We start from the raw sequence: 25,520 nt of genomic DNA on the forward strand, positions 1-25,520 counted from the left end.
ACTACTAACATTCACTAACAACAAATTAATTCTGCCTATTTCAGTAAACAACCTTGTTTTTTTTTAAATCACTACTTTCTCATCTTATTTTTACTCATCATTTCAATAATTTTGTCATTCAAATCTAAACATTGCAAGTCCATTTTTCACATAACCTACATCTAGCAGCATGATTTCCTGATCTAAACCCTTAAATCATTAATTAAATCCATAATTTTAATTTGTTCATTATCTGGTTTTAAGATTTTTCTATAGCATTACTTTGAACTTTTGGTAGCATTTTTTCCAACATGTAAAAGATTTTAAAACTTTAAATATAACAAAAATGTATACTTTTAATACAAATTATTAAATTAATATATACTGCAGTTTAATTATCCTTTAATTATACTAATGATCATACAATGTACCATATATGGATTAAGTCATGGGCGATAGATTAATCTGGATAATCTTTCAAACAGTTATCAGTTAATAGAGTACTGTATGCACACACAACTGCATCAATCCTAGCATTAAAACAGTTACAAAAATTGATTAGGTAATTCTAATTTACTTAAACAAAGATGATTATGGTGACGTTAATATTACTGAAGCACTATCTGGCTTTGCACACTAAAAAATTATTTCTTTCATCAATAAATGAGTACAACACTGAATTGATTTACATATTAAAAAGATAATTCATTACAATAATTATTAATACAAATTATTACATTTCAGAATATAACATAAATAATATATACTTATTGTTTTACCTAAACAAAATAATCAATCTCGCACACGTATACCCCAAATAGACGTTCTTCTAATACCAACAGTTGGTCTTGCTATTGTCGAAAATTTAAATCTATTAATTTGAACACGTGAAGACATTTCAAGTAACTGTATTTGCCTTTCGTGAAGTACACCAAAAAAGTTCAAAACTTTTAATGACGGTTTCTTGAGTACTCTGCTGCAACAAAGGAAATTATTAAAAAAAAAGTTAAGGCACTGACTCGTACAATGAATGCATTAACCAAAAACTGAAAAAACAGTAAATAAATATATCTTAGTAACATTTATCCTTATTTCATTTTCTTCAATTTTTATAAAATACATAGAGAATTATGAAAATGTTCATACTGATAATTTAAACATAACAGAGGTAAATTTTTTTTATTTTCCATGCATAATACTTACTCAAATATTAAGTTACTTATTCTACACAGATTCTATTTACTTATTACCTTTACATAGTTGTGTCATTGTTATTTCATATAATTATTCTTTTTATACACAGTCAAACTCTCTAATACAAATTTCAGTATTGATTAATTTTGTTATCCATCGGAAGCATTATGCCAATGAAGGATACATGCAATATAAATATAAATTTCAAAGATAAAGTATTACACAACTGAATAGAAAATAAAAGTGACAATAATTAAAAATAAGGTATAATAAGAAATAATATAATAAACTTGTTTAATCCAACTTTCTGGAGAATTGATAAATATTAATGAATTTAGTAAATTATTTTTTTTAAATTATCCTAAACTGCACTAATATTTTTTAAAATACAACAGTGAAATTAATAGTCTAGAATTTTCTATATCTGAATTCTATATAGTGTCTAAATATGTGATTATAAAAATGATTGTCAAATAAACAGTAATCTCAATCTAGAGAAAAAATGGAAGGCATTAAAATATTCTTGAAAATGTATCTTTTTTGCATTAATTAAACTACAAGGTAAGATTGTATTTTCTATTTTAGAAAAAGAAAGAACATAATGTAAAAATTTACATACAATAAATTATGAAAATTAATGAGCTATATTTTGAAAAAGTTGTCTAAGTTTTTCGCTTTCCCTCACTCAGCTGTTGGAATGCTTCTTCAGTAGCACTGCATCTTGATTCTAAAAATCCAGCCAAAAGATCCAAAACATCTGCATTTTTCCATGTGAAGGCTTTCTCAATGGCTACATTTACCAGTCAAGATCGCTGCTGTCTTGTATGATACTGAAAAACTTCTGTACGATTTCATAACTCATTGAAATTCCTGAAGTTACTATTACACTGTCTATATCTACAATTTTATCTAAGTGAACTTCTGAAAATGATTAATCATTTCAGTAGTTTCTTGAATGAAGCTATTAATAATAAAGCATGTTTCCTTAAGGATCATCACTGCTAACTGAATATTCTGCAAATCCAATTTTTCTAAAGCAGTTCTATACTCCTCTCTCACACTCTCTCTCTCTCTCTTTTGCTTTATATTTTTCCAAGCATCAACATGGAGAAATCACGTAGAGCACAGAAATGTTGCTATTATTGTAAGTGTTTAATGGAATTAAAACTACAAGTTACCAGAAAATAAGGCTTGAAACTTCTAAATCCATCAGTTCTAATACGGATGTAGAATTCACTGACAAGACCACTTTTATGTCGTTAAACTAAGTAACTAGGAATGAACTGAATAGCAGTCAACAGCAAAAATCTTTTCTTTTTAAAATGTGATTCATGCAATCGCCTAATTCTTTTTATAAAATACTAAAAGACATACATGCAATCTTGGTAATGCTATTCAAAGGAAGGAGTGAAAGTTTTGTTTCTTATGGCCTGGATGCCTCAGGTGCAGGGAAACATAACGTATTATTTGTAACATACTATATTATATTCTACTACTATAATAATTATGGGAGTACAAAAAAGAATATCAGGGTTTTAAAATTATTGAATATCTCTTAACTTTGACTTACAGTAATGATTCAAAAAAACAGTTTTCCCTACAAGTATTCTATGTGAACACCTTTCATCATACAGCACGTACGTACGCGCGCGCACACACACACAACCAACAGGAAAGTTCAACTCACACTTTAACCAGCATATTCGGAGTAACAGACAATTCTGAGCCTCAAACTGGTTAGATCAATAGGTAGACTTATATACAATATCCTTCGTAAAACCCCAAAAGAGAAGCTCACATGTGGTCAGATCATGTAACACGAAGGCTACCACAAATAAGATCTGTCATCTAGCCCATGCCAACTGATCCAGGGTTGGGGAAAACATCACTGAACCAATCCCATACAGAATTATGCCTAAAGAGACGGATCATCTTGTTGCCATATAAAATTCTCTGAACCATCTTGCAGATGAGAAAACCGCATCTATGCAGCATCAAATAAACAATTCCTGTATGGCATACTTCAGCAAATAAAAACCCACAGCATAAACCATAAACTTGCAGTCAGGATGTCACACAGAAAACATTTAATTTTGGGTAATCCTTTTCGCACTATAAGAATCCCTGATATGCACATTGTGTGTTAGCTTATAATTAAGATGAAATGTTGACTCATCAGTAAACAAAATAAGATCAAGAAAGTTGTCATATTCATGCTATAACATTCCAATTGCAAAGTCAGCATGTACAGCACAGTTGGTAGGCTTCAAAGCCTGTAACAGCTATAAACAATATGAGTGTGTTTCCTTATAACATTCCACGCTATCATCTCCAGCATGCAGATGGCCTTCCTAACAGATTTTTTAGGACAACCCAAGAAAACCCCCATATATTGAACATTTTCTTCAAACATTTTGAATGTTTCAAACTGATTATGACATCAACAAATGTTAATGTTAATCAAAGCACCACTTATTCTAATGGAAATGTACTTTGAACTTTAACAAAAACTTACATTTTGCAAACTGCAAAATACAGAAGACCATCTTTGTTCAGTAGTTGTCATCTTTGCTAGTGGCACTGCCAAACGGAAAGATAAGCAATCATTCTATAGTCATGTGTGTAACTAAAACTGTCCTTTTTGCTCTTTGATTTTAGCCTTAAATCAACACTACAAACCACCCAATTGATGTTATCACAATTTAAAATCACAATATTCATTCTGTACAACCTGTACATTGCTAAAAATTTTCTACTTAATAAACCAGGCATCAACCAGTCTTGTAAAGTAGCGTACTGTAAATAATGAATTAGGAATAGAAGTCAGAAAAAAATAACAGCTTTAAAAATTGATTGTAGTTTATACAGCAAGTCAATTAAACAAGGTAGTTTTAGCTATTAACAAGTGAAGATCATTTTAACTACACAAGACCATCTCTATTACTAAAATATAATAAAATATCTTAAGAGATACGTACCTATATAATGCAGGTGTTATCCTATAGCAACGACTTAGAGATAATGTAGATAATTTTGGAACATATTTCATTAAACTATTTATGGTAAGATCAGTCAATTGTACACAATCACTTAAATCTAATTCAATTAAATTTTCACAACGCATAAGAAGTATTTCGACTAATTCATCATTTATATTTTTACCACAACCAGATAAATTTAAATTTTTTATACCGTAATTGATTGATTTACATATAACTGATATCGCAGATTCATTTAGTCGTGTCCACTGTACATTTAAATCTTGTAAACTGGTACAATTTTCAATAATATATTTTAATCCGATATCATTTAATTCATAACACAGTGATAAATTTAACGTTTCCAAATTAATATTATTTGATATACTTCTACAAACATCTTCATCTGTAGTACAATGTTCCAAACTTAACTTGCGTATTTTTTTACATTTACTAAGTAATAATGCCAAATCTGTAACAATCAAGTAAAGAATTACTTCAAAAAATTATGTAAATAAAATATGTACTTATAATAGGTAAACAGTGAAGCAGGTGATTGTATGCTGTTATTTTTCTGTAACCTTAATAGAAATACTCTTCTTTCTATAGCAATTAGAATGTAGTTTTAGCCTAGCCTGGTAAGCAACAGCATTTGTGATAAAAGAATTCTACAAAAAGGCAATCATTTTATGGTAACCACAGAAGTTGTTTTAAAGCCATACTCATTGAAATGATTCAGTATCATCAGACCAAATTACTATTACCATTGCATGTGCAAAATTTGGAAGAAACAGATTCAGTGTTGAACAAGATTATAAGCAAAGAAATATACGTACACCAACAAAGCCACAAGTGGCTTTGCCATCATCATTTAACTTCCCTTGACTTATCTAACACAAGCATCTTCTTTATATTCTTAAAAGAAATATTCATACAATTATATAAATTTCAAGCTTCACAATAACATTGAAAAAGTTAAGACATTTGATTTTTTGTCATCAGCTTTTGTGTCTTATAAATATTAAAAAAGTTATTCATAATATGCTAATAAATGATAAATCACATTTTCACTAATAGATTTGTGAATAAGCCAAAAAATAACAGAAGACAAACAACTCTAAAGAAATACATCAAGAACTACAGCATACGGTTACTCAAGTTACCATATAGTGGTACAGCATCCTTTGGAATCAAACTATATTTTTTTGAAGGCAATTATGAGAAAACTGTTATCACATTGGAATACGTCTGAATGATCCTCAAAGAGTTGAATTCAATCCAGACTTGTTTCAATAAAGTGGAACAACCTATCACACAGCTGGGTGATCAATGAATACATTTAAACAATTGTTTCTAGACCATGTAACCTACAGATTAGACAATATTCCTTAGCCGTGAGATCGGCGAATACCTCAGAATGCCTTCTTTTTTTTGTAAGACCATCTGATGACTATCCTCATGAATCACTAATAAAATTATTTGCAAAGATTACCGCAATCTTTTATATCAAGTGATGAAAGAATATAACTCAACTTGAGAAATAGGAGTCAAAAGTTAGAATGTTTAAAGGGACAGTTATTAAATAAATTCTAAATTTGTAATAGGTTGTTTTATAAAAATATAAATTAAAGAAATTCAATTTTTTGAATTACTTATTTTACTTGCTCAACAAATACATGATAATTGAATTGATGAGGACACAAGTTTTAAGATGATACCAAAAATCGTCTTTTTTTTCTTACCCTTAAGTTGAAAAACTATTGTATAGCTTCACCAAACATTGGGTCTCAGCTTCCTTTCATATAACTTTCAAACTTTTTTAATTGTTTTTTTGTTAATTATTTATAAATTGTTTTTGTTTGGATTGTAAGATAACCTCACTCACTCTAAAATAACAATGAAATGCATCAAGAACTGCAACACACTTCTTAAGCCACCATATCACACAATTTAAGAATATAAATAAATCTGTTATAAAAATGTCACATGTCCTCAAATAACATAATGTTCCTGGTTTCCAGATCATATTTATTATCCAGAAGGAAACAAATATTCACTAAAACTAAAAAAAAATATTTTGAATGGTGTTTCAAGAATTATTTGCTTTTATGCTTATTAAGCATATGTTGCAGAACATAACTTAGTAACTTGAAATATACATAAATGAAAAATTATGCTGTAACTAGCTTTTCAAAAACACAATGCAGCTCCTTTATCAGAGAAAAATTGTTTTTTTTTTAATTTAATAACATTTCATCATACTGATTAGGTTGGCTCTTACTTAGTTCATCAAATCTATTTTCCTTTTTTTACTCATTCAAATCTTTTGATCAACTTTTTTTTTTAAGAAGGCCTCACATCCCTATTTTTATATATTTCTAATTAAGAATTATTTATCCATTGGATTTGTGTGTGCATCATGTTGCTGAACGCAGAGGTGTATGTATGTGAACCACAGACAGTAGCATAGTAGCTCGGAAATTATTTATTTAGGAAATTATGCACTCAAGCAAAATGAGGTGAAGCCTCATCTTCTTGTATCAGACATGTTCCATGATTCCCTTCTTTTAGAGTTGATGCTCGCATTAACAATCTTTCCATAATTTGCAGATAAGAATCACCATTCACGTATTCTTTAAAAAAATATGATCCAAACAAGTACTGTGATGTCATCTCAGCCCATACCATAACATGTGGTACATTCTTTTCCAGCTCTCACATGAGAATTCTCCTTGCTCCAGAAAATCACATTCCTGCCTCATGAACTGCAATAAATTTCACATTCAAAAAACAACAATCTTGTTCAGGACACCACATTTAAAATCATGCTAATAAAACAAAACATGTGGCAACACACTGTTCCACATCTCCATCAATAACTTTCACAAAAGTTGGTAAAAATAGGTTAGTATTAGTCTTTTTGAATGTGATAATGCAAGTCAACCACAATAATATGAATAGATTTAATCTGACAGCTCAGTCGAATTGGTAATGGTGACATATATTTGAACTCACATCTTCTTTCATCCATTAAGCAGCCTGTCTTTAACAATATCAGAACCAAATGCAAGTTTCATTTATTTTAAATTTAATATTAACTTAAATTAATGTTGCTCTGTTGATAATAGTATATTAGGGAAACATTTGTAATTTTTTATGGTGTGGTTTTGTCATACATCTGCAATAATTTTACCATGAACTCTTTATTTTGCTTGTAAAATTAAGCACTGTAACAAAAAAAAATGGGCAAATACAGTACTAATGTTGAAGTTAGGAGATGTAATATTACCAACTTAACAATATGATGTTTTTTTACTATAATACAAAATTTTCAAAATCAATTATAATTATATTCCTGTTTAGGGAAACTAATCATGGGCCACTGTACATAAATCTATACACATGTTCTAAAACTAGTCATTCAACCGTGTCATTTTTTTATCAAAATCAACATTTTTACAATATTTTACTGTAAACTGGGAGTTCCCAAAACAGGTCATGGAGAATAATTTTTGCATTGTGAAAATTTAAATAAACTGTGAAAAGATCTTTTTAAAATTAAATTAGTCCTAGTTCTAGAAATATTAACTAATATATTTAATGGCATTTACAATAACTTAAATCCAATCAGTAAAATTTATAGACCATCATGAAATGTGTAACAATACATTATAGAATTTAGTAAGTAATCACAGATGTTCTACAGAGTGTAAAAGAATATTGAGGTTTTAAAGCCTCATTGCATTATACATGAAATGAAAAATTGTGATTGTGTAAGAAGCCTTTTGAACCATAACCCCAGAGATGATTCACATCATGTCAAGGAGGGTGGTGAAAATACATACCTCTCTGCATTTAGCAACATAGTGCACACACAAATTCAATGGATAAATAATTCTTAATTAGAAATATATAAAAATAGGAATATGACACCTTCTTGAAAAAAAATATAGATCAAAAGATTTGAATGAGTGAAAAAAGGAAAATAGATTTGCTGAACTAAGTAAGAGCCAACCTAATCAGTATAAGGAAATGTGATTATTGAGGTTTTAATATTTCTTTATATTGACTTACAGTAATAGATCGCATATAAAATGAAATAGTAACTCTTACAGTCTATCCCTACTAATGTTTGATATAAACACCTTTCATCACGGCATACCCAACCGATAGGAGAATTCATTCCATCCTTTAATGAGCATGTCAGGAGTAATGGATATGACAGCTGTTTCAACCCTATGGATTGGGTAGTCATATGGATCTAATTAGGTAGATAAGTAGGTAGCAGAGACGCATACTCAATATCCTTTATAAAAGCTCAAAGGAGAAAATCACATGGAGTCAGATCAAGTGACCTAGTAGGTCACCATAATCAAGATCTGTCATTGCAACATTTTTATCTTGAAGTCAGCACACATAGCATATTTGGTAAGCTTCACAGCCTGTAACAGCTTTTAACAGTATGGACACGTAAGTTTCCTTAAAACATTCCACACTGACATTGTTAGTTCGTCGTGGCTGCCTTCTTAATGGATTTTTTTAGATACTGCAGCAGAGACTTCCTGACACATTCAAAATTTTCTTCAGTCATCCCATACTTTTCCCTTTAAACAGTTTCCCCTTTATCCAGTTGTTTCAAAGCGATTATGTCATCAGTGTGTGTTATGTCCAAAGGTTCACAATTAAGCTTTCGATACACATGCTAAACTGTAATGATAGATTCACATTTAGAAAACAGCAAACACAGAAGGCTTTCTGCTCAGGAGTCGCAGTTTCTGTTAGTGATGCTGCCAAGCAGAAAAATAAGGAATCAATCTATGGCCATGCACACGACTAAAACTGTCCCTTTTTCTCTTTGATTCTAGCCTTAAATCAATGCTGTACACCTCATCCAAGATAAATAACAAATTAAAACTCAGATATTCTTTTTTATATGCCCAGTATTTTGACAGATGGGTATCAAGAAATTAATCTTTTGGAACTGCTGGTATAAATATGTATTTTAATATTTCCTTTGAATGGTTAATTCTTTCTATATAAACATAGATTAACAGTATTTTCTTGTTCAGAATGTATTAAATGAAATGGGCAAAATTAACATCCATAAAATTTTGTCAAAAACATTTTGATACTACCTTACATGTAAATACTTTGCAATACACTCACTGTAAAGCAATGTTTTCTTTTTATTATAAAAACTGACAAAAATTGGAACAATATTTTTGGTGGTCATAAATGACTGCACATACTGAACTTAACAAACGCAGCCATAATTAATAATGTATAGGCTGGCTATACATTATTTACATCAATCAATTGGTTTATATTTATATAGCAAATAGTTCTTTAACTACATTAATTTTTTAGTCAAAAGATTTTTCTCAGGGTCTGCATGGTTAGTAAAAATGTTCCTTTATATATCAATCAATATCTCTACCTAGAACACACTGCACTTCTTCAACCTTTCTTTGTGTAAAAAACCATCTCCAAACATTAAAATTCATGCCTAACTATATTTTTTTTTTAAATAACATGGGAATAAATCTTTTAAAAGAAAAAGAAAAGTTTTTGGCATAATTTTCTTGCTCAGACGCATTTTAATGAATACATTTTGTTCAAAACAATATTTTAAAACTTTAACTGGAAACACAGCTATAATAATCTTCTTTTTCTTTTATAAATATTTTTAACATGATAAACAGAATAAATATTTTTGGAATAAAAAATAATAAATCAGTACAACATACAACAAACTTTACAACAAAGTAGAACTCATTTTTAGTTGTTGAACATTTCCTGTACAATACAAATCAGATTTAAAAATATAAAATTGAATTTTTATAAAATCACATAAAAATATATTTATTCAACTTTTTAGTCAATAATAGGTTCACATTGTAACATGTGTTAATGAAGCATAATTTTAAAATTCTGACAATAATAACAGCTTATCATAGCTGAAAAGAATTATGTACAAACAATTTCGGTCTGTTAACTGCAGCTAAATATGTTGAACATGTACTCTTTATTCATTAAAAAAAAAAATCAAATATTAATATCACATCAATCAATTCAAGAAATAAATGATTAATCTCAGAGATTCTTCAAAACATTTTATTTACAGACTAGAAAAAGGATAAGAAATGCCACAAGTAGAATTTTATATTATAATCAAAGTAGCACATTATTTTCTTACTGACGACAAGGATTGTTATAATAGAAAAATAAATCTGCGTATAAGGAAAGTAAACAATTTATATCATTTTATTACACTATATATATATAAAATGAGACATAAAGGAACATTTTCAATAAATTAAAACTGATATGGTACACAATAACACGACATATTAAAAAAGAAAACTTGTAATTAAAGAAAAATATAATTAACATAAGATTATAAAAAATAACTATGTTCATACCTTTACTTGATATAACTGCCATGGAAAGATCTAAAAATTCAACTTTAGCTGCAAGATCTGTAGTAGTAAGAGTGAGTTCTTTAAACAGTGGTGTCTGTACCTGTAATTGAAACATAAATTTATACATAGTAAAATTTGATCATATTTATTTCAAGAGAAAACTTAATTTGAACCACTGGTGCTACCATTCTAAGTTCCTTCTATACAATTTAAGTGAAAGATTTTTTAAAATAATATGTCTTCATAGACGATTTAAAATTCATTCATTGTTTTTCTTCATCACTACTTAATGCATTATGACACATAAGCCTATACTATTTTAATGTTTCAATGAACTTTACACAAAAATTCAAGAAATTCTAAAAGAAAACATACGATAAAAAATATTTATATTCTTACACCCCAGTCTCTTAATATAATTTTTCTGTATTCCTCTTTCATCTTTATCAAAAAGACAGTAAAAAAGTATATTCTTACATTTCAACATATTCTAACTTACTCTAACATATTCTTACATTCCAATTTCTCATGCATGGTAACATGTCCCTTCAGATGATTTTTCTATATTACTTTTCTTACTTTTACCAAAATACAGGTTTATTCCAGTTGTTTGCTGCAAGTGGCTTTTTTCACAATGTTTTTCCTATAACTACCAAATTTTAATAACCAACAAAATTGATGTATAAAATTTACATTAAGCTAAAAAATTATACTTTCTTAAAACTAATATTGAACATTATAAAAAATGAACTTTTTCTTTTTCTTTGTTTCTTGAAGCCAACCTGGCAGACAATCCATGGTCATGCCAAAGACATGGTAGTATTATTTGTATTTGAATCTTTGTACGTTAATTTTGTTTTGTTTTTTAACAATTCATTTTGTTATAATTCTATTTTATGTCAATAAACATACATTTATTATTATTTTTATATGAAAGGAAACTTACATCAACTTGTGCCATACGTAATATAAGTGGATTACGGGATAGAATGTAACCCATTGTATCACTACGAACTGTACGTCCTGATAGATCGATCCGTATCCATAATGACTCATCATACACAATTCTCCTCCACCTCTGACAAACTTGGGCGCATTCGAACAATGAGCGTCTTGGTAAAAAGTGCATTATCATTAATATGATCTCATCAGATAACTTAGTAAACAAGTCATTGGCTGAAAAAGATTTAAAAATAAATATATAAATACATATATATGTTAATCCGTTATTGACCAGTTGATAATTCAATGGGTCAATAATCGGAACCATTAAAAACCCTAACGATCAGTTTAGTACCGTACATTTACAGCACAAATGTGTTATTGATGAACTTTTGTATTTCATTAAAAAATTGTAGTTATGTTTCCTTTATAAAACATTAAAAATATGAAATCATGACTGTGTTTTAATAAATCAATTTTTAAATCTTCATTACAAATGCAACAAATGATCAAACATAAATCAAAGGTGGTAATGTATCAATGTTTTTAAAAATGTCTAATCTTCATCAATAATTCCTGGGTTTGAAGATGTCAATGAGGATGATCCAAAATAGTTAAAAAAAAGATAGATGCAACAAGACTTATTACAACACGATTTCCCTGCGTTTCTTTGACATTTTGAAACACTAAATGAAACATGGAGTCACTATTACACACTGAAGAAAGTGAAAACAGACTTCAAGGTATAAAAACATTCAGATCACCATTTGATGCCAGTAAATTTAATTAATTTAGATAGATTTTTAATAAATTTATTATATTTACATAAAAAGCAAAATTATTTATCCATAATAAATAAAAATATTATTCTGAATCAAACAAAACAACAGAATTATCACATTACACAGTTTTGGTCTATGAAAATGCTTACTATTATCTTTCATTTACTAGCTTTATATATAAATTATAATTGTAATGCCATTAGTGTATCTGAATAAATGTTCATTTAAAGCGACACTTGAATTCCTTAACAGATGTTTTAAGTTTGGGGTTTTAGGTGTAATTTAAACAGATAACTTCATTATCAAATATGCAATAAAGAATAATGGAAGAAAGGGCATGTTGTACATTATGGTATAATTTTTCAGTACATATAATACTCTGTGAGTGTTATTTAGAAAACAGAATAAACTTTATTTTAATATTTCTTTTATTAAACTGTACTTGTTATATCAGCTACTAACAGGAAATCTTTCTGTACCATGATTTTCAAAGTTATATGGCAAATTTGCAAGCATTATCTGTGTACTGTACACATCAATAATGTTATGTCTGTAATAATTGCTAAGATTAACTTTATTTTCATTTTGTCTTCACATTCCATGTAAAAGTAAAGCAAGTAAGAGCTGCTTTTATTATTAGAGTAATCTAATTCCTCAATATTTTCAAATGGTAGACTTCATCAGTTATTAAAATAAAAACATAAAATACCCATTCAGAAAATTCTAGCAACATATGAAAGGCAAAGTAAAGATGAATGAATAGTAAAATCTTATACACAAATTTAAAATGACAAGTTGAGGTTTCACTTACAATGCAGCAAAAAATATTTTAAAATACATTAATTTAATTTTTACATATTTAAAAACAGGCAAAAATGTAATCTTCATATACTTTTTGTTTCATTTGTATACTAAAATGTTTTTTCAACATTACTTGTTTATTTTTTAATCAGTTTTTTTTTAAATTTAAACTTTGTTGTTTAACAATTTTTTTTTAATTAAAATATATTTTTGAAAGTAACAAATATATTAAAAAAATAAACAATTAAACTTTTCATAAAAGTTCAGTATGATTGCATATTTCACAGTTAATGTAAAGACAATTTTGAAGGAAATTTCTCATTTTTAATTTTAAAAACTAATCAATATACAGGAAAAATAAATAAAGGAACATATTCATAATATTTTTTGTATAATTAATTAAAAAAAATAATAATTAGTTTACTAAAGCATTTTTTTAACAGTAACCCATTCATCACAGAATATAGTAAGAAGTTAATGAAAAGTGAAAGGACTAAATGCAAATTCAAATCAGTTTTTCAAGGTTAGGTATTAAATTAAATAAAATATCTTACTTAATCGTAAAGTAAACCAGGATAAAACAAAGCACTCTCTCTGTATGTATTACATTCTGTCATGAATATCAATCAAGACTGCTTATATGTTTTTCTATTAATCCAATCCAACATGGATGTATTTAAACATACTTGTCTTATGAAGGTACAGTTCTACTACCACGAAATGATTCAATAAATATTATATCATTCCCCTGAAATCATAATGCCGGTTGAATTCAAATTCACAGAACACACACACGCATGTGTGTATGTGTGTGCGTATACAGAATGTCCCACAAAGCAACAGAAAAAACTTTCAAGACATATTCGAGTGGTAAAAATAATTAAAAACATTCAACTTGGTAACGCTTTGTTTTCAAGTTACAGTTGGTGAAAAATTTCACCTGGATTTCAACTCTTCTAATAAAAAGATCTATTGTAATTTTTTGGACCCAAATTAAGTAGTAAAGTTTGTGGTTTCTTGTATAATTTCAGCTGGGAAATAGGATAAAACAAGTCCCATAACTTTAAATTCTAAAAATAGTCATTTATGGAGTGAAGACAATCCACATGGTACTGTGGAAACTAGTTCCCAACATAGACTTCACATTAATGTTTGGTATGGCATTATTTACAAAAAAAAATTCTGGGACTTTTTTTCAATGAAAACCTTACAGGAGACGTACACATTCATTTCTTGAAAAATAATTTGCAGACTCCTTTGGAGGATGTATCTTTACAAACTAGATTGCAAATGATTTTCCAGCAAGATGGTGCGCCATATATTTCTTTAGTAGTTGGAAATCATTTGAATGCTAATTTCTTAAACTGGATTAGATGTGGTGGACTAATGGATTGGCCATCACAATCACCTGACTCAACGCCACTGCATTACTTCATTTGAGGCCTATGAAAATATGATAGAATACAAACAAAAAGTTAATATTAAAGAAGAGCTACTCATTAAAATACAAAATGCTGTTGAATTTATATGAAACAATCCTAAGATATGGAAAGCCACCAGAAATATTTTACATCAGGCGGAGTACAGGCTGTATACATTGTATCAGAGTACAGAATAGAGGCTGCATACATTGTGAAGAAGAGAATTTCGAACAATTACTGTATGGTTTGTTATTCTATTATCACTTATCATTTCATGTTATTCTGTTTTGTTTTAATAAAAAATCAATTTTTAAAAGTTTTTACTTTTTATTGGCTGTATTTACATTAGTTTTCTCTGAATTAGATTCTCTACAAGTTTTGTTAGTAAATCTTTCACATCATTTAACAATGCTATTATACTACAAACCTAAAAAAACTTGTTTTTCAACACCGAATTTTGTGTTTAACATCTGATATCTTAAAAACTACTGGTGTTACAGTTCTGGGATCTGTTTTAACTTATTTCCTAGCTCAAATCACATCACATAAGAAACCAATAACTTTACTCCTTAATTTGAATCCCAAAAATTACAGAAGGGATCCTTTTCATTAGAGTTGAAATTCTGGTGAAATTTTTCACTAGCCATAACAAAGCATTTCCAGACCAATGTTTATAAGAACTTTTTTCATTAATTTCACTGTAGAACATGTCCCTAAAGTTTCTCAGTTTTTTCATGGGACATCTGTGTGTGTATATATATATATATATATATATATATATATATATATATATATATATTTTTTTCATCTAGAATGTTAATGTTTCATTGTTAATTGATGTAGCATGCACTTAAAATACATCCCTGAGTTATTTACTAATTTATACCAGCACAACTTTTATTTTATTCTATATGATTTTACTTATTATTTTTAAACAGCTACATCACTATATTTTATATAATTATGTATTAGTATGAAATACAACCACTTCTCTTTTGTAGTTAACAATTTTATAATTTGTACATTGGTCTGATTAAGATTTTATTAATTACTCTTGATTCTTCCAGGAAAATGTTGAACTGACTTTATGTATATATATATATATATATATATATATATATATATGTACATAAACTAAAAGTATAAACTATAAAGTATAAACACTAAGTATAAACTATAAACTAACTTTAATTGTATATATTTTTGCTTTTTACATTGTATGTATATATATATAGGTATATATATATATATATATATATATATATATATATACACATACATATAAACACAACTAACTTCCCGATATGATCTATGAACCAATTTGAACAAAACTTTTATATATTTACCTGATTTTTTCATTTGAGCAAACTTCTTCACACGGTATCTAAGTTCACTACTTGTTTGTAAATCTTTATTCAATTCATCAATTCCTTTTTTTAATGACTCTTCACTGGTAATCTGCAAAAAGAATCTTACTTAATTTAAAAAAAAAATAATAAATCAGGAATATAGAATGTACACTAACAATAATGTATAGGATTCACAAAGAATGTAACAAACTTTTAGGAAATATTATGAAAACACTTTATTATGGTAACTATTTCACCCTGATTTCTGCACCTTTGATCAAATCAAGCCAGACTAACTCTTGAGAACCAAATTTAAGAGATTAGTGATATTATATGAAATCAGACCTGAAAAATTTGAAAAAATAGATCCCAAAATTGTAATTTTAGTAGTTTTCAAGAAATCTGGAGTAAAAGGCAAAAGACTGGGTTCAAAAAATTCACTATTTTGTATTTAATGTAAAATAACTTTTTTAAATGGGTAATAAACAAATAAAAAATTTAACAAAATTTGTAGATAATTTGATTTTGAGTAAAGTGGTATGAATGAAGTCTACAGAAACTAAATACAAACATAAAAATTTTGTAATTTATTAAAAACAAAACACATCAAAATATGGTGGATATTGGCTAGGTATTAAACAAAAAAAATTCAATTTTACAAAACAAAAGAATTAAATATTTTAGAAAAATAAAAATCCAAATTTGTAAAAAAAAAAAAATAAATAAAACAAACACAGTAAAATGATTGATTAGATATCTCTAAAGATAATTAAAAATTAATTTTATCTAAATTTGTTCGAAATAATTTATTTCAGAAGCTGGAAATACTATCACCTGATTTACAACAATTGCATTTTTTAAATGTTTACTGCATTTTAACAGCAGTAAACATTTAAATAAGTGAATGGAATAATGAATGTGTCATTATCTAACGCCTTATAAATTTTCCGATGAACTTTATGGTTTCTGCAAAGGAAACGCAGGAGCTTCACAGTGAGAATTCATCAAACATTTCCAAATAGGAGGAATTCCAGGCCACTTTGTTTCAGTATTTCAGTGCTAACGTACCACTGATTCATTCCAGTCCTTTTCATCTATTGCTGAATGGCAAGAACATCCTGTTGGGGAATTGGAAAACATAATTCAGCACACTAAATGCAGCCTGGATATCAGAACCAGAAAAATTTCTTACCACATTGGTTTAGAACAAATTAATGTATGGTAATTTCTTCAAAAAGATGAACTCCATTTAATCTACAAAAAGCCCTACTAGATGTACTTCCTAGAGTTCTTCTGTACATTTAAATTTTTGTCACTGGATTCCAAAAATGTTATTAACGGCGATTCTATTTTGTTTACTGATGAAGCCCCATTTATCAAAGTGGAATTTTTAATTCAAAAACACATATCGATCATGAAAATCCACACTGCATCCTTGAAATTGGATACCAACACACGTTCCACATAAGTGGTATTATAGACAGTTAAATTCTGGGACAATGTATTTTCACTGAGAATGTTTAGGGTATTGCATAAACTTTCTGAAAAATAATTTTTCAGATCAATTTCTTCTAATAACAAGAAGGAAGATGATTTTCAAGCATGATGAGGCAATTTCACACTTTTCTCTTGCAATTATAAAATACTTAAGTGCGATTTTTTCAAACAAGCAGATTGGACACTGTGGACCTATCAACTTGTTTCCAAGGTCACCAGACTTACACCTTTGAACTACCACCTGTAGAGCCACTTGAAATCACTTGTAAACGAACAAAAGAATCTCAGTTTTATCTTGTTTTTGGATTGTAATTCAAGAGAAGAGTAAGTTATTAGATACTCAGTGTGGCACAACTAATATCAAAACCATGTTGAAATATGGAAAGCCACCAAAAACATTGTTCATCATGTAGTGTCGTATCCATGACAGACATTTTCAGTAACTTCTTTTATTGTTTGTAAGTTTGTTAGATTGTATTTTTCTAAATTATTTAATCCTTTTGTTTCATAATACTGTAAAAATCATAGTACTGTAAAAATCTGCCACATTTTTGTTTATAATAACCTTCAAAATTCTTATGCTTGAATTTGTTTTTGTGGACTATATTCACACAATTTTATTCAGAATCAAATTCTCTACAAGTGTTATTTAAAACTTTTATGACCTTCTTGCCCATTTAATAAAGTTATTTCACACAAAACATAAAATAGTGTATTTTTGAACCATAATCTTTTGTCTTTTACCCCAGATTTCTCAAAAACTACTAATTAAAGTTCTGGGACTGGTTTTTTTTCAATTTTTCAGTTCAGATTTATACAAAACCACTAATTTTACCCCTTATTTGGTTCCAAAGAATTACAGTCTGGCTTAATTTTACCAAAGTTACAGAAATCAGGATTAAATCTTTCACCAGCCAACACTGGCTAATGAAGCATTTCCAAGCCTATGTTTATAAAGAACTTTCATCTTACTTTTTTTTTACTGCAGTAATCTCAGAAATTCCTGAACTGAGTAAAAAATTTTTTTTTACTCAGTTTATTTACTCAGTGAATTGTTAACACATATCCCCTAACTAACCCAATCCCTTTGGAAACACTTCATGATAATATGAATATATAAATAAGCAATAAAATACAATCATGACAAAAAAACAGTTTATCACTCATCCATAAAACTTAAGGGTTAGATGTGATCACCAGTCTGGTAATTTTTTATAATCCCATAACTTTCTCTACAGTTAACTTGGGAAAAACTGAAACACTGTAAACATTTATAATGTGATTTTCAAAACAAGTTCTAATAACAGTGAAAAAAGAAACACTGAAATATTCAGAAAATCTAGTTAAAACCCAGTTTTGAACTAGAGCCAAAAAAAATATTAAAGTGACTGAATTTTGACCTTCCTTTACCTCCAAACATCCTCTATCCTCCTACTCATCCTTATTATTAGAAACTGAAACAGCATTAATTAGACTAATTTTTTACAAAATGCATTCTACCATCGTGAATTGGAAAGCAACTTAATGATGTCAAATATGATCAAGCTCCTTCAGCCAAGTCTCTACCTCTTTAATATATATGGTATCAACCATAACCACAAGGGTTGTGGGCAACCTGAATGTAAAAAACCACTATCTAGAATAAGAAGTGTTCTACACAAGACTTAAAAGAGAAAGTGAGTAGTTTACTGTTCCATTCTTTGTTGACGGTTACATATCACCACATCAAGCCCAATGTAAAGCAGATGTTATCCTTACATGCGATACCACGACTGATTATAAAGTGAACATAAAGAGCGACTGATTATAAAGTGAACATAAAGAGGGATTGATCATAAAGGGAACATAAAGCAACCTGACGGGTGCCTCTTATACCTCAGATACATTAAATTGTGTTCGAGCCGTAAAAACTCGAAGAAAATAAAAGTACTAGATTTAATGCATTTCTTTCTGTTGTGAAGCAGCACATATACAATGCTTCACTGTCTTAAAAACACATCCTAAATTAAGTGACAAGAAAGAAATTTAATGGTTTCAAAGAGGTTCAGTTCCCTTATTATGTACAAAGGATTTGAATACAGTCAGTTCTACCTAAATTGCACTATAATTATTTCTTGGTCATGCAGATCAGGTATGATGATTTGTTTACCTCTTTTAAATTATTTTCATTAATTTCAGATGAAGGTAACATATTAACTCCCATCTCTAACAGTTCATTATTCTCAATACTCCAATTTTTGTATGACACCAGTTTTATGTCTAAATCCTCATTGGTACATTTCGTTTTTTTCCTATAAAAATAATAAATAATTAATAAAATTAAAAAATTAATTGTATTAACAAATTACAATATCTCATTTGTAAACTAATGTCAAGTTACCAGACAATAGAAAAATTTCAGAATAATAAAGTTGTTTGTACATTTTTTCAGACCACCACCACCTTCTCAAAAAAAATTTATAAAAATATTTATATATTTTACGTCCAATTGTGAATACTTTTTAACCAACTTCAAAGGAAAAAACAGTAAGTTGATTCTCAGTTGAACTAATTTTTTTCAAATTAATTTTTTTTGTAGTTATTTACAATTAGGGCCTTGCCTCCAATTTTGATGCAATTTGGAATTTATAACCTACATTAATTTATTTACCTTATTTATGGCCTAAGTTATTCATTACAATTGAAATTTTTTGTCAGAAATTCCTTTCACTCAAGTTACACCCTTTGTAAGTTACACAGTATCCTCAAAAGAAATGTTGTAATTCAATAGTGTACAAAGACCTGTACACTGAAAATACTGACTTGTACATCAAAACTAATGTAACAGGGCGGAAAGACTTGTCCGGAGAATAAACCATTGTAAATACTCAAAAGATGTTGTAGTGCTGATTTATGAAGGTTCGAAAGCATACAAAGGCGAACGTTGTCTGGTCCAGGGGAAGTGTCACGTGAGTTCTTAAGTGCGTGCAACAATTCTTTAAGTAAGAATGGAGTGTTCAATTCACCAACCGAAACACCAATATTTCCATCTGTGCTTTGTACCTCTGAAAGTCGCTACTATATGATGAAGTGAGAGACACCGAGCGGAAAGATTTCGCTAAAGCATTTGCTACAGCGGAAGATGATGTAAGGAGTTCTCCCTCATCGACGAGACCGAGAATAGATTGCCTTAGCGACCTGAAAATTGCATGGATTTTTTTCCACACAGTGGGAGTAGTACTTGAGATGGTGTTCACATATTTCGTCCATGAATTCCTCTTAGCGGTCAAGAAGACCCGACGGCATACCGCCCTAGCCCTGCGGTACAAATCTAGATGTTCAGTTGTAGGTCTATTACTGAATTTGCGTAGTGCCCGCCGTCGATTCCGAATAGCACATTTGCAATCATCATTCCACCATGGAACGGAAGGACGTTTAGGATTGCCCGATGTTTGTGGGACATATCTGCTTGCAGTTTCAAGTATTAAGAACGTAAGAGAGGAAAGTTGCTCAAGGACGTTCGCACCGACGTCATACTGCGATTGGAAGGCCTTACGATATCCATCCTTTCGCCTTTTCAACAATACACCTCCGTGGCCTTCTCCGAATCTCGTGGTCCCCACCGAAACCAATAACAATTGGTTTATGGTCGCTACCATGAAAATCATCACAAACAGACCAATCAAAATGAGGGAGTAAAGCAGGCGAGCATATGGAGAGATCGATGTTAGACACAGTACCAGATGATAAAGACATGAATGTATGAGATCCATCATTCAGCAAACAAAGGTCCAAGTCCTGTCTTACATTGTGTACTATATTTCCCCGAGTGAAGCAGAAAGTCGAGCCCCAAGAAACATGGTGGGCATTGAAGACTTCTACTATTAACGATGGAGATGGTATTTGTGTGAGGAGGTTTGAGATATCCAGAGCACTGAACTCAGTGTTCGACGAGAGATACAGATTGCAGATATGCAACTTGAAGGGGACAGAGATCTTCACCGCAACAGCAGGAACGAGAGTGGTCAGTCGAATCCTTGTAGCTGATACCTCATCCTTCATGAAAATAGCCACTCCACCACTCTCTCTACCGTCCGCTACACATTCGAACCTCTCACAAAAGTATCCCCTGAGTGCGATTGGGTCATGTCGCAGAAGATGAGTCTCCTGGAAACACATGACAATCGGATCATGCACCTGCGCCAGTATTCCAGTATCTGCAATGCGGGACCGTACACCTCGAACATTCCACTGAATAATGTTCATAAAATTAAAATAAAGTAAAAAGTACAAGTATAATAAATAATAAATATACCCAGGAAACCACATAGAATTCAGTTGTACGTGATTCTATTCTTCTTTTTTGAGTTCTTCAACTTAGGTAACTCCGACGCCGTTGGGTCGGGAGGTTCCTCAACCATATCCTCCATTATATGGGGAGACGGCGGAGGAGATTTATGAGAACGGGACGTCGCTACTGACATCCCAGAGGGGGCGGTCATGCGGTTTATTTTCGTGGGGGCTTTGTTTGATGGCTTATCGCCGTCTGTGGTAGCCTCGGCCCTTACGGGCAGCACGCTAGGAGCAGGAACTGTTGTATAGACGACTTTGTTGGATTCAGCCATTGCGACACAGGACTTTTCACTCACCCTCGTCAGCCCGGAAATAGTGGCTGTCAGCAGCACTTTGGGAGAAGGGACTTTTGTACGGACCACACTGCTGGGTTCAGTTGTTGTAACGCACGACTTGTCACTCATCCTTGTCAGCCCGGTAACAGTGGCCGTAAGCGAAGCAACCTGATCAGAAAGCATCTGAACGAGCTTCTTAGGTTCCGTGCAGGATCCGCACTGTGGAATATGAGTATGTGAAGCAGCCTGTTTTGACGCAGCAGTGGCGAAGGACACATCAGGTTGAACGAGGTTCCGTGAGTACTCCCTGCGTGCAGCCGGAAAGGATAGTTTCTGTTCAGTACAGATCCTGGGAATCGCCTTCTCTTCCTTAAAAGTTGGGCAATCTCTGGACCGTTGCAGTTCGCACATTTTTCTCTTTCCTCGCAGGTAGCGTCATTGTGGCCTTCAGTAGCACATCGAGCACAGACCTCTGACCTCGAGCAAGATGTTGTAGTGTGACCGTACCTTTGGCATCTGAAACACCGCCGTGGGTTGGGAATGAACTGCCGTACCCGAACGGAGAGGTAACCCACTTTAATCCTCTCTAGAGGAACAGGAAGACCGAATGTCAGTATAAGGGACGGCGTCGGTTCTTCCGTTTCGTCATACGTCTCACCTCTACAACACCTTGAGTACTAAGTTTGTCAGTAATTTCCCTCAAATTCATTTCTAGAAGGTGCCTAGAGGACATCGTTCGAGACTCACTACGTAGAACCATTCAACCATCGGCACGATAGTTCCCACCTTGGGTTACAGTTGCAGGTCGTACGATGTCGCAACACCATCAAGTGTAAGTGAAAGAGAAAACTGTGTTGGATGTTGTTGTGTAGCCTAGTAAATGTAATTCATGTAGTGTACCTGGTGTAGCATACATATGTTGCAAAATCTTGTTGATGAATACAATAATACGATGCATTCAGCTACAAAATTTAAACCGAAAGATGTGAATCAAAAATATGAACAGCAAGTCCTCGCAAATTTAAATAAAAAGTACGACAGGAAACCGAATATTGTAAAGATTAAATTTCAAGTCGACGATCCCGTTCGTATAAGCAAACATAAAACGTTATTCGACAAGGGTTATTTGCCCAATTGGACGAATGAAATATTCAAAATACACAGTTCACTCGGAATCTCGACCCATAACGTATGAATTGATAGATTCCAGAAATGAAATTCTAAACGGTCGTTTTTATCACCACGAATTGCAAAAAACAAAACACAAAGACGTATATCAAATTGAGAAAATTCTCATACGAAAAGGCAACAAAGCCTACGTAAAATGGTTAGGTTTTGATAAATCTTACAATTCAGGGATAGATTTGAATGATGTTTAATACTAATTTTTTATTGTTAATCACTTTATCAATTTATATATATATATAGATTCTCATTACGATGATAGAATTGATTGTTTCATTCGTGTGGATGTATTATTTTTACTTTTTACTATTAATACTCTATTATAAAATTTGCGAATAGTCTATTTGAAAAATCATTTGATATTTTAAATATAGTGAGATGAAGCTTCGAAATAAAAAAATTATCTGTGAAAATTGTTACTTTAAAAGTAATGATAAGTACGATTATATTCCTTCAACATTTAAGTTTGAATATTCACTACTTTTAGATGAATATGTGTATAGTCAAATAGAGGTAGAATCTAGAATTAAATCCGCTCTTGTTTCGTTGTATTATATTATTAAAGATTTAGATAATGATTGCGAAGCAATATATTTGAAGATAGATTATCACACTCATCATAAAAGTATCATTGTTTTAGATAAAAATTATTGATAATAATTATTGTAATGATATAGACATTTAGAAAAGAATTTCACAATGATTTATCAAAAATTAATCGTAACTTTTTACTATTAGTCATTGGAATTGATATAAGTTTAACTTATAAATAATTTATTAGTTTAAATATATTTTTTTAAGTACAAGAGAGATATGAAGGAAGTGCAACAAAAACAAAATTTCCCATCATGAACGTAATGAAGGGATACGGATTCAAAAACCAACTAAGCACGGTTCCCTCTTGCCAAACACTATCAGATGTATTGTATGCGGCCCATCGAATTACGGTAAAACAATTGTTTTCAATCTTTTAGTTCAAGAAAACGGAGTACGCTTTCAGAACTTGTACATTTTCTCTAAATCCCTCCACTAACCTCTATATAGAATGTTATCAAACCTGATAATGTTGAATCCAGAATTGGGTTACTATTAACACAGTGAAAACGATCAGGTTCCACAACCGGAAGCGATTCAACTCCATTCGATAATGGTGTTCGATGATGTGATTGAACAAAAGCAAAACAATATCTGTGATTATTTTCCGAAGGGTCATCATAAAATTGATTGCTTCTATCTGGCGCAAACGTATTCGAAAATACCAAAACAACTCGTGCGGGACAATTGCAATTTTCTAATTCTGTTCAGACAAGACGGTTTAAATTTACAACACATTACGATGAACTCGTAAACGTCGACATGTCCTTTGACAACATTAAATCGGTGTGCGAACATGTTTGGAACGCGAACCGGTATGGTTTTCTAGTTATCGATAAAGAAACCGATAAAAATAAGGGTCGCTATCGGAACGGTATGGATAAATTTATCATCGATTGAACGCAGCGATGCTATATTGAACCCACCGTCGAAGGCGAATAGATTATTTGTTTCTATTTTTTTATTTTTTTTTTATATATAGAACAATGTATAAGAAGGAGAAACAAATGGTGGAAATTGATAGATTGAATAAAGATTTTAAACGTAAACACGCGGCTTTCGTGTTGGGTTTAGCCGAAGAGAAAGCTTTATTCGCTAAACGTTTCAAACCGATAATCGAACCGATCCAAGAAATTAGAGAAAAAAATAGATAAACCAAAACCGCCTCCTCCACCTCCGACCGATAGAAAAATTGATATAGATAGAGTAGGACGCGAATTGGGCGATAGACCGTTGAGTAATTTAGTCATCAAGAGAGGTGTGGATTGAGTTTGTTGGAACAAGATTTAAACCTTGCAGACGATGAAGATGTAGCTTCTTCTAACATGTTATCTCAACAAACAACTCTACCATGCGAACAAACTCAAACTGCGTATGAAAGTGGCGAAGAACCTGTTAAATTTATAGATATTTTGCCAGACACTCCATCTACACAAATTTCTGTGACGCAAGAAACAATTACAAGTGAAGATTATTCAGAAGCTGTAAAACCGTACATACAAGTGTTGAAGACTGGTCCAAAAGTCCAGTCTACGGAGAGTAAAGTATCATGTATACGGCTATCATATTTCATTATCATGAAATATGATAAAAATACAGATACGGCTACATTGGACGGTATTAAAACTGAATTTGTCGGTGATAAAATGCATTTGGGAGAGATGATATATTCGACCGCACCGGGCGTCCTCGAGCTGTTGTTCAAAAATCCAGATCTGACAAAAGTTCACACGGCAGATATACAAACTTATGGTGAAATGTTGAAGCGT

At 30.7% G+C, this 25,520-nt stretch overlaps 1 protein-coding gene across 2 annotated transcripts in view; it reads right to left on the reverse strand.

The window, feature by feature from the left end:
• Positions 1-448: 448 nt before the first annotated feature.
• The window catches only part of Skp2 (S-phase kinase-associated protein 2), a 33,611-nt gene continuing 8,539 nt past the window's right edge, over positions 449-25,520 (reverse strand). Inside the window, exons 2-7 of one of the 2 annotated variants that reach the window (XM_075380085.1) lie at positions 19,515-19,656; positions 15,866-15,977; positions 11,520-11,749; positions 10,574-10,673; positions 4,152-4,623; positions 449-952 (exon numbers count right to left, since the gene is read on the reverse strand). In XM_075380085.1, the coding sequence (XP_075236200.1) occupies positions 772-952; positions 4,152-4,623; positions 10,574-10,673; positions 11,520-11,749; positions 15,866-15,977; positions 19,515-19,656 (1,237 nt within the window). In that variant the 3' untranslated portion in view covers positions 449-771. Of the gene's footprint in view, positions 956-4,151; positions 4,624-10,573; positions 10,674-11,519; positions 11,750-15,865; positions 15,978-19,514; positions 19,657-25,520 lie in introns of both variants that reach the window. The other variant, XM_075380084.1, reaches the window with a different exon arrangement.

The sequence above is a fragment of the Lycorma delicatula genome, chromosome 12 (genome assembly GCF_047948215.1).
Source record: "Lycorma delicatula isolate Av1 chromosome 12, ASM4794821v1, whole genome shotgun sequence".
Lineage (NCBI taxonomy): Eukaryota > Metazoa > Arthropoda > Insecta > Hemiptera > Fulgoridae > Lycorma > Lycorma delicatula.